This window comes from Anomalospiza imberbis, chromosome 4 (assembly GCF_031753505.1).
Source record: "Anomalospiza imberbis isolate Cuckoo-Finch-1a 21T00152 chromosome 4, ASM3175350v1, whole genome shotgun sequence".
Taxonomy (NCBI): domain Eukaryota; kingdom Metazoa; phylum Chordata; class Aves; order Passeriformes; family Viduidae; genus Anomalospiza; species Anomalospiza imberbis.
In genome coordinates, this window is record NC_089684.1 from 11,535,337 (window position 1) to 11,548,922 (window position 13,586).

Sequence of the window (13,586 nt, forward strand, 5' to 3'; positions counted from 1 at the left end):
TGTAATCAATAACCATCCTATCTTATGTAAATTTATTGTCTTATGTAGGACTTTATTTTAATGACAATCATAGTCTGTAAAACAGAAAAACTGAAAGGCATTTTTTCCTGTGGAATTGCAGTTATGTGGTACCTGTATAGCAGGATCTTCTTCTGGTTCCTGTATATTGAAGACAGTTGCAGCACTGTCTGCTCCCAGCAATCGACGAGCCATTTTTTCCTCATATGTTAATCTCTGAACAAAAAATAAAAAGGAGATGAGGGGGCAGGCAGGCAAAAGAAAAGATATTATTTCTCCAACTGCAGAGCAGTACACAGTAAGCAATGCTCAAAGTAATGTTGATAAAAGAGAGCGGCAATGTTTCTAACAGAAATTTTCTACCACAGTTTGTAATGCATTTTTTTAGTATTACAAGTGGCTCTTTTGGCTTAAGCAACCTTTGCACTTGCTCTGCCATTTGTTTCCATCATCGTGCCAGGAACTTGGGTAGGAATGAGCAATAGGAACTGCTTAAATCCTGGCCATCAGAAGAGGGCATAGCAAATCATCCCAAATCTTATCCAAGTCATTCTGCTCAGTTTTTACATTAGAACCACCAGGCAGAAAACACTGCCAAAAATGATAAGGAGATTGTACTCTAATTGAATATTTTGTCCAAAATACAGAAAAATGTATTCTTCAAGATTTTAAAATTTCTATTTCTTTTTACTCTTTCAGGAATTCAGGAACAGCTTACAAAAGACAATTTACACTAAGAAGGAAAAACAAGTAAAAAGAAAATCTTAATGCATAAATCAATTATTTCATTATTAGTTTTCTTCCTGAATTTACAAATGCATTTCAGACACTTTCTTACAAATCAACCTTGCAAAAAAATGCAAGTTTGTGGAAGACAAACTCATTTCATGGTGAAACATCTCATTTAAAGAGAAAAATGAAAAACTAATGAAGAATGGAAATTGTAAACATTACATCTACTCCATGCTTGCTTTTTAAAAGAATACTAATTGAATTTATTTTTGCCTTAATGTCATGTTGCAGCTAAACCTGCAGGCTAAACTCATGACAACTAGGTAGCAGTGTTGTCTTGTTTACAAGCATCTAAGAAAATAATGAACTTTTCTTCACTTCTGTTTCTTCTACAGTCACTCCAAGTGGCCATTGCCATGATTACACATACAGAATTTACCCAAGACAGGAATCTGCAAGGCAAAAGCCTCAAGGCAAGCTCCAAAACAGAGTTTATTTAGTTCAAGCTCTCACATCATCTGATCACAGTTGGTCTCTTTTTTTTTTTTACCTTCGGCCATGTGGGCATTCTCAGGACATTCCATTCATTTGCCCAGGCCAAACATCTCCCTCACTTTCCAAAATAGGCATTGACAGTCATTCTCAGCCCACTTCCTTGGAAAAAACAGGAACTAATACACTATGACAGTGATTTTGCTTAACTGCTACAGAAAACTGCCAAATGCTGTGCAGTCAATGGAGAAAGGTAACAGAAGCAGCAGACACTGAACATTCTCCCTATTTCACTCCATTGACCTTATTACGAACTAAAATCGAGCAATGTTGACAGACAGTCTGACTCAATGGGCTTTCTTGAACTACACCACCACAGTTCACAGCTCAGACCTAGTAGCAAACTTAGTAAAATTCTGGGCATTGTCCTGAGAAATGTAAAATTCCTCTTCCTTTCAAAGTGACAGAAAGGTATCTCAAGATATTCAGGTTTTTTAAAAAACATTTTATTGACAAAAGAAGGGTGACAGTTTACATTTTTAAAATCACTTTCTCTTTATAAGAAATTCCTGCTTCAAAGATAGTGTCTTAATGACTGTAGAAAATTCTTAGGAAAGTTGCTTCTCATCAACTCTGAGCAGAAAGAATTTGGTATTTTATCTTTCATGTGTATTCTAAGTGCATAAAAAGGAACAGAGATCTTTGTGGCTGTGCATTTCCATTGCTTGATATGCTCATTTTACCTCATTTCTTGACTCTTCAGGCAGGTCATTAACTCTTGAGTCTGTAAGTTAGTACTATGGGTTATTTCTATTCTACTGGTCAAAATTCTACCGGTCAAAAGAAGCCCCCCAGCTGCAGAATCTAATGATGCCTGATTCCAGCTGGGTTGTTTTTCATGATGAACTGCCTTGTACCTCCTCTGATGTCCAGTTACCACCTACTGCTTCCCCCATCATCCAGTGGCTGGGCACAAGGTAGAATGAGACTGGACTGAAAAAGAGCTGTGCATGTTCATCCACTCGGTAATGAATAGTCAAAAGCAAATGGCCCTTGAGGCTCAAAAAGTCGTGGAGGTACAGACTGTGCAGGCTTCTTATGCAAATTCAACAGTTTTGTGACCTCCATTGCTTTGTTAAGTCCAAGTAAAATTGTGAAACAAGAGAAGGAATGACAGAACAAAATGTACACTATCATTCCTTTTGGAAATGCAGCTTTGAAAATTCAATTAAAAATTATAAATGCATAAAAAGCAATCTACAACAATTATTTTATATGCAGCATATGTCAGAAAGTACCAGTGGTGCCCACTGTCACTCACTCCCATTCCCCAGAGTATTTTATGCTTTTATACCGGTTGCCCGTTATTCAAAAGGTCTTCTTTGAAGCGAAGTTTTCTCTCCAGATCCTGAATTACAGCATCTTTTGACCCTTGAATCTCTTCATCTGATGCTATCCTAGCAGTTCTGCCTGTTTTCTTGGGAAATCCCCTGCAAAAAAGTACAAAAAAATTTGTAAGCTTTCCTGAAGTCATTTGTATTTAAGAATGTATCTGGAATCACTGCTATTAATGAAAAAAAACAACACTGTGTCTTTGAAACTAGAGGTCTGACAACTTTCTTTCTATAGTGTCCCTACTAACTCACACTACTGATTAAATGGTTAGTTGAAGGACAAAGATGAAACAATCTTTTATTTGTGCTTTAGTTAAAATAGCCCTCAAGATTGCTTGGCAATGGCTGTAAACACCATACACTCACAGATGAGCAGTCGCAATAAAGCAAAACAAGAGGAAACATGAAAGTGAAAGCATGATTAGATAAGTGGGGATGGGGATGGAAGATAAACTAGGTTCCTATGAAGTACCAGATGAATAAAGATCAGGAAGATGTAAGACAAGGCAGTTAATTATTAATTTCTTATGTTATTTATTAACTTATTCCTTGTAGCAACTTTGCATAACTTCATGTTTATTCTTCATATCTCTCTGAACACATACCCATAATGCAACATATAAATGTTTTTGCTCAAAGAAGAGCCATTCACAGTCTGGGTTACACTGGCAAAAAGAACAATCATCCTTGGTGAAGCAGTTCTCAGCAGCAAGATTTCCCAGTGGAATAGCAGCTATTTAGCAGTTCACATTCACAGGGCTGATTTGTTCCTTTCAACAGCCGACAGGATAAGATTGTACTTTCAGCAATTTTCACTCCCATTTTCTTAAATGGTACAGGAAATTTTATTTTTCCAGACTGCACCAACATTTAGCACTTTTCAGTAATGTTATGATGGCTTTATTGCTGGAAATGTCCAACATGGGTGGTTTCTACTGGAGATCAGCTGTTCTGAACACAGTTGTGAAGAAATCAGCATTGCTATCCTATTTGAAACTTGTAGCACACCCTGTTTCTCCAGTGAAGTCACACAGGATTGTTTAAAACACTGATAACATTAGTTCAACATTAGTTTATAGGGTTTTTATACCTTTGTTGAGTAAATAGGGCTCAGCCCCATTACATGGGAATGGCATGGAAAACATGGAATTGAATCAGATAGATAGACAAACTCAGATGACAGATATAGAAAAAAAATCAGACTAGCGTGTAATTGGCAAATTTATTTCCAATACTCAATAATTTAATTACCAGTGCAAAAATTCAAAAGAAAAATCAAACAGAGATAAATTTTCTTGGATATTATTCAATTCTGTTTCTATGGTTAGAGAAACTTAATTCTTCAGCAAGAGCCTTCAATGGTAATTTCTAGCACTAGAAAAAATGTAAAAATACACATATACTTTCAAAAGCCACAAAGGAACTAAGTGAATAGATGCAGAAGACAATAGTTGGAAACATTCCTAACTAAAACATTTCATATTCAGTTGCTGTAATTAAATGCAAAATGTGAAAACAGTGAAGTTCTTGTAAAAAGGACTGCATATTTACATTAAATCACAGCAGAAGAGCAGACATTTGCCTGATTTTACAAAGAGACAGAACTACATCCCTTGCCCTAAAAATATTCATCTATTATCTGGTGACTACCAAGTAAAATAATTCCCACAGCTTTCAGCTGGGGCTCTTTTTCAGTCACAAATAAGAAAGCAAATCTCCTCCACTCTGGTTTGGGGAAGAGACAGGAAAACTCCCATCTACAGGACGACAAGAGAATTTAAGAGGCAGGGATAAGGTCTCTTCAAGAAAGAGATGCCTCAATAACTCCAGAAATTTGGTAGAGTAAATGTAAAGGAAGATATGGAAGGAAAATGGACAGGAGAAGGTGGGAAGAGTGGATGAGAAGGGTATGTCCCTCAGGAAGGCTCAGCACCTGCTGGAAGGCTAGTGGGCAGGTGCCATCTGTTTCTCCCCTTAGTCTTTCCCTTCACCTCCCAGTCCTTAATCACCTAGGCCAGCATTGCCACGAAACCAAATTTTGTCATGTTTTAGACTACCTCCCCCCAAAAAAATTAAAAAGCCCCAAACAAACAACAAGATCACTCAAACAAAACAAACCCAACCCAAAAATCATCCAACTTCAAGGCAGCAAATTTCAAGTTTGGCTTCACCTTTGGCTTTATCCTGTGCCAGCTCTTAATTGAAACATGCACCCTCCCTTGAAAATTCCAAGCGATACATTAAGAAACGGCTTTCATTTCTCATTCTCACAAATGTTATACTTGACTAATAAACAGAGTTTTACCACAAAAAAGGCCTGCTTATGCTTGGGACTCAATAGGCTGTAAAGGTGAAATGTACAGTTCACTGAAGTAAATCACAACAGTGTTTGAAAAGAAGAATGAACTATGTGCTTGGGAGTGGATTTCAAGTAAAGGATTTTCTGAAGCACTACTGATTATCTTTGAAAACAAAAACCCCATAGCAAATTTTTCACAGGGAAATGAGTACCCAGAGAACTAAAAGTTAGCAAGTTCAACATCCATACTAAACACAGAAAAACAATATCATAGTCTATTTCTAAACAATGTAGGATAATAAGAAAATGAAAATTGAACCATGTCAAACCTCATGTTTATCTCTCTGTCAGGCTGAAGGGCATGCAGATAGACAACAAGTAGCTTTAATATACTTCAGTTTATGGCTTCTGAGTTAGCCTTCAGGAGCTGCAGTAAGTTCCCTAGTAAATCAGGGAAGCAGAGTCTGGCTGAAATTTCTATGGTATGGCTTCGTAAAGCTATTCAGCCAGAAAAGGTTATTCAGAGAAAAACAGTGATTTCCTTTTCTATCAAACTGAAATAATATAGTCCAATGAAGCATTTCAAAGAGCTGTGTATACTAAACTGAGCACTTAGGATTTTGGCCTTAATTGGAAAAGAGAAATAGAGAAATACATTTCTCTAATTGGCTGATGACACTGAATTGGCAAAGGCTGCAATTCGTTAGCAGGTAACAACTCTCACTTACAATATTCTTCATTATTTTCTAGACGTATTCTAATGAATACCTCAGGAAAATGAAACTCAGGAAAATGTTCAAAGTATGATAGCAATGCTAGCATTAACATGTTAAGCATCTCTTGAGAATCTATGAGATTATAACTTGGAAAATAACACTATTATTTCAAAAGGGAAAGAAATATAATTCCTGGACATGTCAGCATAAGACATGAAACTGAGCTCTTTTCCTTTATTCCTTGCTATTAGACACTGAATCCAGTTTTACCACTGCAAGAAAAACACAGCAAACTGGAAAGTTTTAGAACAAGAAAACTACCACATGGTTTTACAGCATAATTTTTGTGACAAACTGTGTCACACACAGAGAGACAAAAAATTCTTGTTTATTTAGTCAGGAAATTAGGAAATGGAAGCTACACAAATCAAATGAAATGTCAGAAATCAGACAACAGCTGACATCAGAAAATAGCTGGTATTTAATCATTCTTCATGTCCATTGAGGATGATAAGTCACAATAACTTGAAGAAGAACAGGCCTAGCTTAGACACAAATAATGTAGAACTCTCCTTCCTCCACCCTACAACAGTGACATTTAAACCCTTGAGCAAGTTATGTAGTGAAGCTACATAGGAATTTTATTTAAGAACAAGGTAGGCAAATATGACAGCAATGGCCTGGGGATCCAGGGTAACTTTTAACAGGAGAGACAGAGTCCTTAACAACCTTCCAGATCTCTGGTTTTGTGTAAGATGATCCCAAGCTCGCACAGTCCATGTGGAAGTGTCACCCAAGACCTAGTGAAGGCAACTTGCCTGAAAAGTAGATTATCTTCCCTTTATTAAGTATTTAAACAAGGAAGCAGTTGGTTCAAAAATTTCGCAATAAAAGTGAGCACTGGTCAAAATTTCTTCAAATACCTTTGGAGAGCTTCTCTCTTCCTCTTTCAGTACTATTTTAAATTGGGACAAAAAACTCAAAGCAGTGCATAAGGAAAGACAGCTCTTCCTGCAGATGCTCTGTTTCCACCCCCTCTTCAGAATCTCTTTCTCTAAATACATACACTTTAAAAACTGTCCAAATAGATATATATGTGTGTGTATATATATATATATATATATATATATATATGCATACATACATACCCCACAGCAAGTTAACTCTTAAGACATACATTCTTGGGATGAATTTCGAAATGTCTACTAAGCAATGATAACAAATAGAAGTACTTTAGTAAATCTATCTTCCAAAGCACAGATCCTTTCAGCCTGAGTAATGGTTTACATGGCAAGACAGCCTGGCAGCAAACTTTCTTCAGCTGCTTTTGCAAATATTTTCCACCATCCTTACATGCCCTTATCTGGATGCATTTAGCTCCAAAGATTTGTGTCCTCTGTGACGCATGAGCTTTCTTTCTGTCTTCTCACAGGGATAATATCAAACAAAAAAATCTGCCAATTCATTTATGTATTCATAAGTTCATTCTTTGCCCAAGGCAAATTTCAGATTTACTGCATTAAGCTAGCAAGAAACAGCATATTTCAGGCTATTGACAGCATCAGTCTTGAGCATACAACCATCAAAAAAATGTGCAGAGAAAAGAATAGCCTTGAGAAATAAGCTGCAACTCATATGGATTTTAAGCACCTCTGAAATAGACATCACCTAAGTCAGTGGGGGCCTGAATCCAGGCGTAGATAAAAGCACAAATGTCTGAATTCTTTTGGTCAGAAAGGTTGCAGTGAAATTGCCAAACTGTCATCTTAATTTGCACAGAAATTTTTGACAGCAAAGATTTTTGCAGCCTTGGCTTGGCTCTCCTTAGTTTTGAATATTTGCCCTGACATTTGTTTAGAAAGAAGGCCAAACCAGCAGTACTTTATGTTTTAATTACACGGAGTGCATGCTAGATGCGATTCCCTCTTTTCCTATGTACCTTTTACAGTGTAAACAAGGGCAACAGGCTGGCTGTTGTTATCCTTCCAAGAACAAATTCCTGTTTGCAGCCAATATGGCTTAGTTTCACAGAAATCCAAATTAATTCTCTGGTACTGAGGTAATGAACAGTAACTTGATTTTTTTTTTCTTTTAAAACTAAAGCCTTCCAAAAATACAGCTAATTCCTGCTCACTTCACACATTTTTCGCTTACTGTAAAAGCAAAGTTACTACAAGCACTGTAAGAGGTCACAAACTTTGAAGCTGCAGCTGCGTAATGAAACTGGTTTAATCTGATCTTGTCATACATGCTGTGGAGACCAGGAGCTTCAGCTCTGTCCAGTAATGTGATGCTACATGTATCTGAATTAAAGGAATGCCTGAGGAACAGACCTGACTAAGGATGACTTCCAGTAAATGGAACAAATGTAACAAAAGTTCAATGATTTCTACCACCCAATGTTCTGGAACCATAGTTGAAAAAAATAAATCATGTCTCAGCATAGGATAGGGTCAAGACTGACATGAATAATACAAATTTTTGAACATGTTTAATCCCTCTTAATGTTTAGATAAAAAATAGTACAACTCACCTACAAAGTACATGACTACTACCTTTTTTTTTTCTCTAAAGCTTATGTTTAAAAATGCATTTCTACTCATGGAAAGAAAAATTACTACTTTTTCATTCCCTGTTCAGTTCCTTCCCCTCCTGAGCAAGCTATCTTTCTGCCTCATGCTGCACTGGTTACTGTAGCTACATAAGCACCATTTGCCTTTCAAAAGATGTGCCTATATTTCAATATCAAATTAAAAATCAAATGCTTATTTTGTAATCTGAATTTCTGATTTGTTACCAGCAGTATGCTAGAACTGATGGTCAAGAAGAAATAACTAAAGCACTAACTGGTCCTGAGTGTAGAAAAGGCTGGCATAATCCTCATAGTCCTGAATTCTTTAGAAGAACAAGTAACTGTGAGAGGTATGTGAAGAAAAAGCTACACTGGACTGAAAAGGTATTATATCCAAAATATAAACCAATTCCAGTTGATGTGGTGTTACTGGTTAAGGTCTCTGCAACTATCCAGCATTGTACCTGGCTTTCATATTCACAGATGTTTTTGTGGCATTCAGATCTGTTTAAAATAAAGAAGTTATAAAATTAAGTCCCCTGAGAAGAAACCTGCAGACCAAAACAAGCATCAAGGCCATGCTGTGAACAGCCTCTCTGTCTTTTCAACAGGGAAATACATGTACTAATTCTCTTAGTCAAGTTCACTGCCATCTTCAATATTCTTAAGTGTCTGCAAATACCATTTTGAAAAAGAACTGGATAAAAAATATCTTGAAAATTAATACTTCCTTATGCAATGATTGTCAAGATACTGTTATTTTGGCTAATGTCTGTGTGTCTCCATGATACATCCTTGAGCTCTACTTTTGCACAGCTTTAATTGATTACATCTGGGGCACAACCTGGATTTCTAAGTTCAAGTGGAACAAACATGCATTCATTGTATTTCAGAAAAGCTGATATGGATATGTATTTTATGATAATCACATGCACATGCCTAATCAAAAGGTGCAAAAACAAAGCCACCAAAATGAGCTGTTTCTTAGTACGACCAACAAGAATTGGTCTAATATCACAGCTAAACACCTCATGTGTTGGTATAACAGCCACAAGTAGTATCCAAGCTATGGGAAAAGAAAATTTTCAAGAAAATGTAAACAAAAAATGGTTTAATGAACAGGAGCAATAGCTCAACAAAATTGGAGGTTGAGAATGAATGCAAACCCTCATGTTTTCTGGAATTTTTCCAGTTACAGCAATACTTGTCTTTAGATATGTCTTCCCAAAATGTTATTTGGGAATACCTGCAGGTATGACTGAATAGGCAGCAAAGAGAGATGAAGTCTCTCTCTCTCAGAAGCATGGAAACACCTGACCTGTCTTCTCAGTTTGATGTTGGAGTTCTTATTCAAGGTACTTCCTCCTACATATCACAATTTTCACATCAATCATACTGTGCATAACCTCCATTTTTAAAAAATTATGACAAGCATAATTTATAGAAACAGGTAAATTGTAAGTCTTATCTACATAGGACAGCAATGCAGTTTACTCTAAAATGAAAGCTGGGAGAGTGTTGAAGGCTGTAAGATAAAAAGATAGAGAAGTGTATTTTTCCTCAGAGTCGTCTGAGGAAAATGTAATTTCCATCATTGCCAGTTGACTAAAGGAACATGACGATTACTAAAATATTTCTTTCAATTCCATTTGAGACAGAATGCAATGGACAAATCACAGTACACAGCTGCAAGAACAGATCAGCAGCTCTGATTCAAAGCAGAAAAAGTGCAATCTCTTTCTGATATTGCTTTTCTCGTGATTCCCACATTATCTCATTTATGATTTGGATTTAATGTTCTAAAGGTCACTGAGACACTAGTTATATTTTGTGCAGAATGATAAAAGCAGTATTTAATTACCTTCTACAAGGTAATTTGAACAATCTTGCATTCAAGTAATGCTTTCTTTTTCATTTTCCATCCTCTTCCAGAAAGCAGTAAATCAATATTCATGTTCTTTCACCAATTCTGTACAGTCATTTTTTTCCCGTTTTTAACAAAGGTAGTATTACTGAAGATATCTACTCTAAAAAAAATTATTAATTTTTAAAGCTGCCTTCAAAAGGATATATGTATAGCTAACAAGATATATTTTTTCTTACTTAGAAAGAGGTTGGATAATTCCATACCCTTTAGTGGCAGGTTTTATACTTTTTAAAAGCAAATATCCACTAAATAAATAGTCAACAAACCCTTATCATGGGATTATTTGTGCTTTCACAAATGCTCATCTAAACATACAATGTATGTGCTGAGCTAGAACTTTAAGGTATACTTATTTCTGTTCCTTCGCATGGAACTTGTTGAGTTTTTTTCTAGGAACAGTGAAGATCATTTTCTAGCTTCTACAAACTTAACTGTGAACTAACCCCCCCTCAATCGTATGTTTCTGTCACATTAACTCTCTAGCCTGAAAGTGTTTTGTAACCAAAAGCTAATCTGAATACAACAGATCCACCCACTCTGGAATTTTCTTTAGGTAAAGAAGGAAAGAACTGAGATTTTTAAGAACACTATTCAACAAACTTACTTCAGCCAAGTTTTACCTCAGAAATTACTGACAAATGCTCTTAATTCCCTTAAGTACTTAATTAGCTATGCAGTTCCACCAGCACTTCTCTTCTGCTTAATAACACAATGCTCTAGCAAGACACAAAGTCTACCAAATCTACTCAATTAATAAAAAAGGTCATTGCCAAAGCTTGTTCGACCAACACCACCATTGCCACAGCTTGAAAATGCGAGTCACTACTAAGAGTCTAGAGCTTACTGGAAAATTGAGGTATAATTTTTTCAAGGGAAACGCTCACCATGTTCTTACAAATAAATGCTTAAAATATTTAAAAATTAATTAGTAGGTATTAATGACACAAAGCTTCTTTTTGTTGTTTTAGATGTTCAAATAAAATGTAGTAAATTCACAAGTAGGTATTCCCATAATACACACAAGACTGTAAGACCACATGCTATTAAGAAAAATCCAAAACAACCAAACCACAAAAAACACCATTGCAAACAAATTAACATTTCCCACTGCAATTTTTCCAAATCTATTCAAATTTAACTGGAAAGAATATTCATTGGTTCAAACTGGTTTAGCTAATGCAGTCACTTCCACAGAATCTAAGGGCTCAAAACCAAGGAAAATGTTGAAACATTACTGTGGTATTTACTGCTCATGGGCCCACAGAATACAGGAATTGAAGAGAGGATTAGAAATGACTTTACAGAATCATAGAATATTCTGAGTTGGAAGGGATCCACAAGAAAAACTGAATCCAACTCCTGGCCCCACGCAGGACACCCCAAGATTTACAATGTGTGCTTGAGAGCATTGTCCACACACTCCTTGGTGTGGACTCCTGATAGGCTTGGTGCTGTGATCACTTCTCTGGGGAGCTGTTCAGGTGCCCAACCACCCTTTGGCTGTAGACCCTTGTCCCAGTATCCAACCTAAGCCTGCCCTGACACAGCATCAGCCCATTCCCTTGGGTCCTGTCACTGGTCGCCACAGAGGAGAGATCAGTGCCTGCCCCCCCTCTTCCTCTCACAAGGAAGCTGCAGACTGCAATGAGGTCTCCCCTCAGCCTCTTTTTCTCCAGGCTGAACAGACCAAGTGACCTCAGCTGTTTCTCATACAGCTTCCCCTCAAGGCCCTCCACCATATTCATTGCCCTCCTCTTGACTCTCTAATGGCTTAATGTCTTTTTTGTATTGTGCTGTCCAAAACTGCACACAGGACTTGAGGTGAGGCCACCTGAGTGGAGAGCAGAGCAGGACAATCCTCTCCTTGCCTGGCTGGGGATGCTGTGCCTGATGCCTGCCAGAGCACGGTTGGGCCGCCTGGCTGCCAGGGCACAATGACTTTCCATCAGTCAGGACCCCCAGTCCCTTTCCAAATGGCTGCTCTCAAGCCTCTCAATCCCCCAGTCCTCTTGTATATCCCAGGTTGCCCTGTCCCAGGTGTAAAATCTAGCACTTGCCTTCATTAAACTTCATACAATGGGTGCTTGCTCAACCCTCTAATTTGTAAAGATCTCTCTGTAGGGCCTCTTTGCCTGTGAGGTAGATGACAGCTCCCCTCAGGTTAGTATCACCAGCAAATTTACATAGTATTCCTTTGAGTTCTGTGTCTAGGTCATTTATGAAGAGCACTGGTCCAACAGTAAAGCTGTGTGGAACCCCACTGGTGACTGTCTGCCAGCCTAATGTAACCCTATTTACTGGAATTCTTTGTGCCAGACCCATAATCCAGTTGCGCACCCATCATATGATGTGCTGATCCAGCTGAATGCTGGACATTTTATCCAGAAGGACACCATGAAAGACAGTATTGGAAGCTCATCTGAAGTCTAAAGAGGTTACATGAACAGGCTTCCTTTGGTCAGCTAGGTGGGTTACATGTCATAAATGGAAATTCAGCTAGTCAAACAGGGCTTTCCCCTGATGAAGCCATTCTGGCCAATGACTGCATTATCCTTCAGGCGTTTTTCAGTAATTCCAAGAGTAATCTTCTCCATAATTCTACCAGGCACTGAAATGAGACCAACAGACCTGTGGTTTCCTTTGTGCTGTTCTTGAAAACTGGAACAACATTAGCCAGCATCCAGTCAAGTGGGACCTCTCCAGATTCCCAAAACTGTTCAAAAAGTCATTGAGAGGAGTCTTGTAATGACATCAGCCAGCTCTTTGAGGATTCTTGGATGAATCCCATCAGGCCCCATAAACTTCCAGGGATCCAGCTGGAGCAGTGATTCACTCAAGTTCAGAGTTGACTCTGAGTTTATAATTCTCAGAATCCTCATCCTTCAGCTAAGGGCACTGGGACCCCCATAGTCCATGACTGGTGCTGAAGACCGAAGAGAGCATTAATCGCCTCCGCCTTGTCTATGTCCCTGTTTGTATGGTGAACACCCTCATAATTTACCAAGGCACTGCTATTTCTGGACTGCCTTTTGCAACTAGCATATTTTTAAAAGTTCTTTTTATTGTGCTACACACTACTGGCTGGCTTCAGCTCTAATTGAGCTTTTCCTTCACAATTTTTTCCCCATGGAGGTGAGCAGCATCTCTGTAATCCTCCCATGTCACCTTGTTTCTGCTGGTCAAATATTTACTTTTTTTTGCCTTACCTCTAGAAGAAGATCCCTGCCTAGCCAAGTTGGCCTTCTGCCTTGCCTGCTTTTCCAACATTTTGGAATCGCCTGCTCCTGTGCCCATAGGAGGAGGTGCTTAAATAAAAGTCACCAGCATTGATGGACCCCAGCACCATCAAAAACATTTTCCCAGGGGACCTTACTCATAGCTCCCTAAGCAGTCTGAAGTTTTAAATCCAATTGCTTTGTGGTTGCTGTGGCAAAGA

General features: G+C 37.9%; 1 protein-coding gene across 6 annotated transcripts in view; it reads right to left on the reverse strand.

Moving 5' to 3' along the window:
* Positions 1-13,586, reverse strand: part of PALLD (palladin, cytoskeletal associated protein) — a 191,037-nt gene that overhangs the window by 22,359 nt on the left and 155,092 nt on the right. For all 6 annotated transcript variants that reach the window (XM_068187075.1, XM_068187074.1, XM_068187073.1 and 3 more), the window contains 2 exons: positions 2,597-2,732; positions 133-234 (listed from right to left, as the gene is read on the reverse strand). In XM_068187075.1, coding sequence (XP_068043176.1) covers positions 133-234; positions 2,597-2,732 — 238 coding nt within the window. The remainder of the gene's footprint in view (positions 1-132; positions 235-2,596; positions 2,733-13,586) is intronic.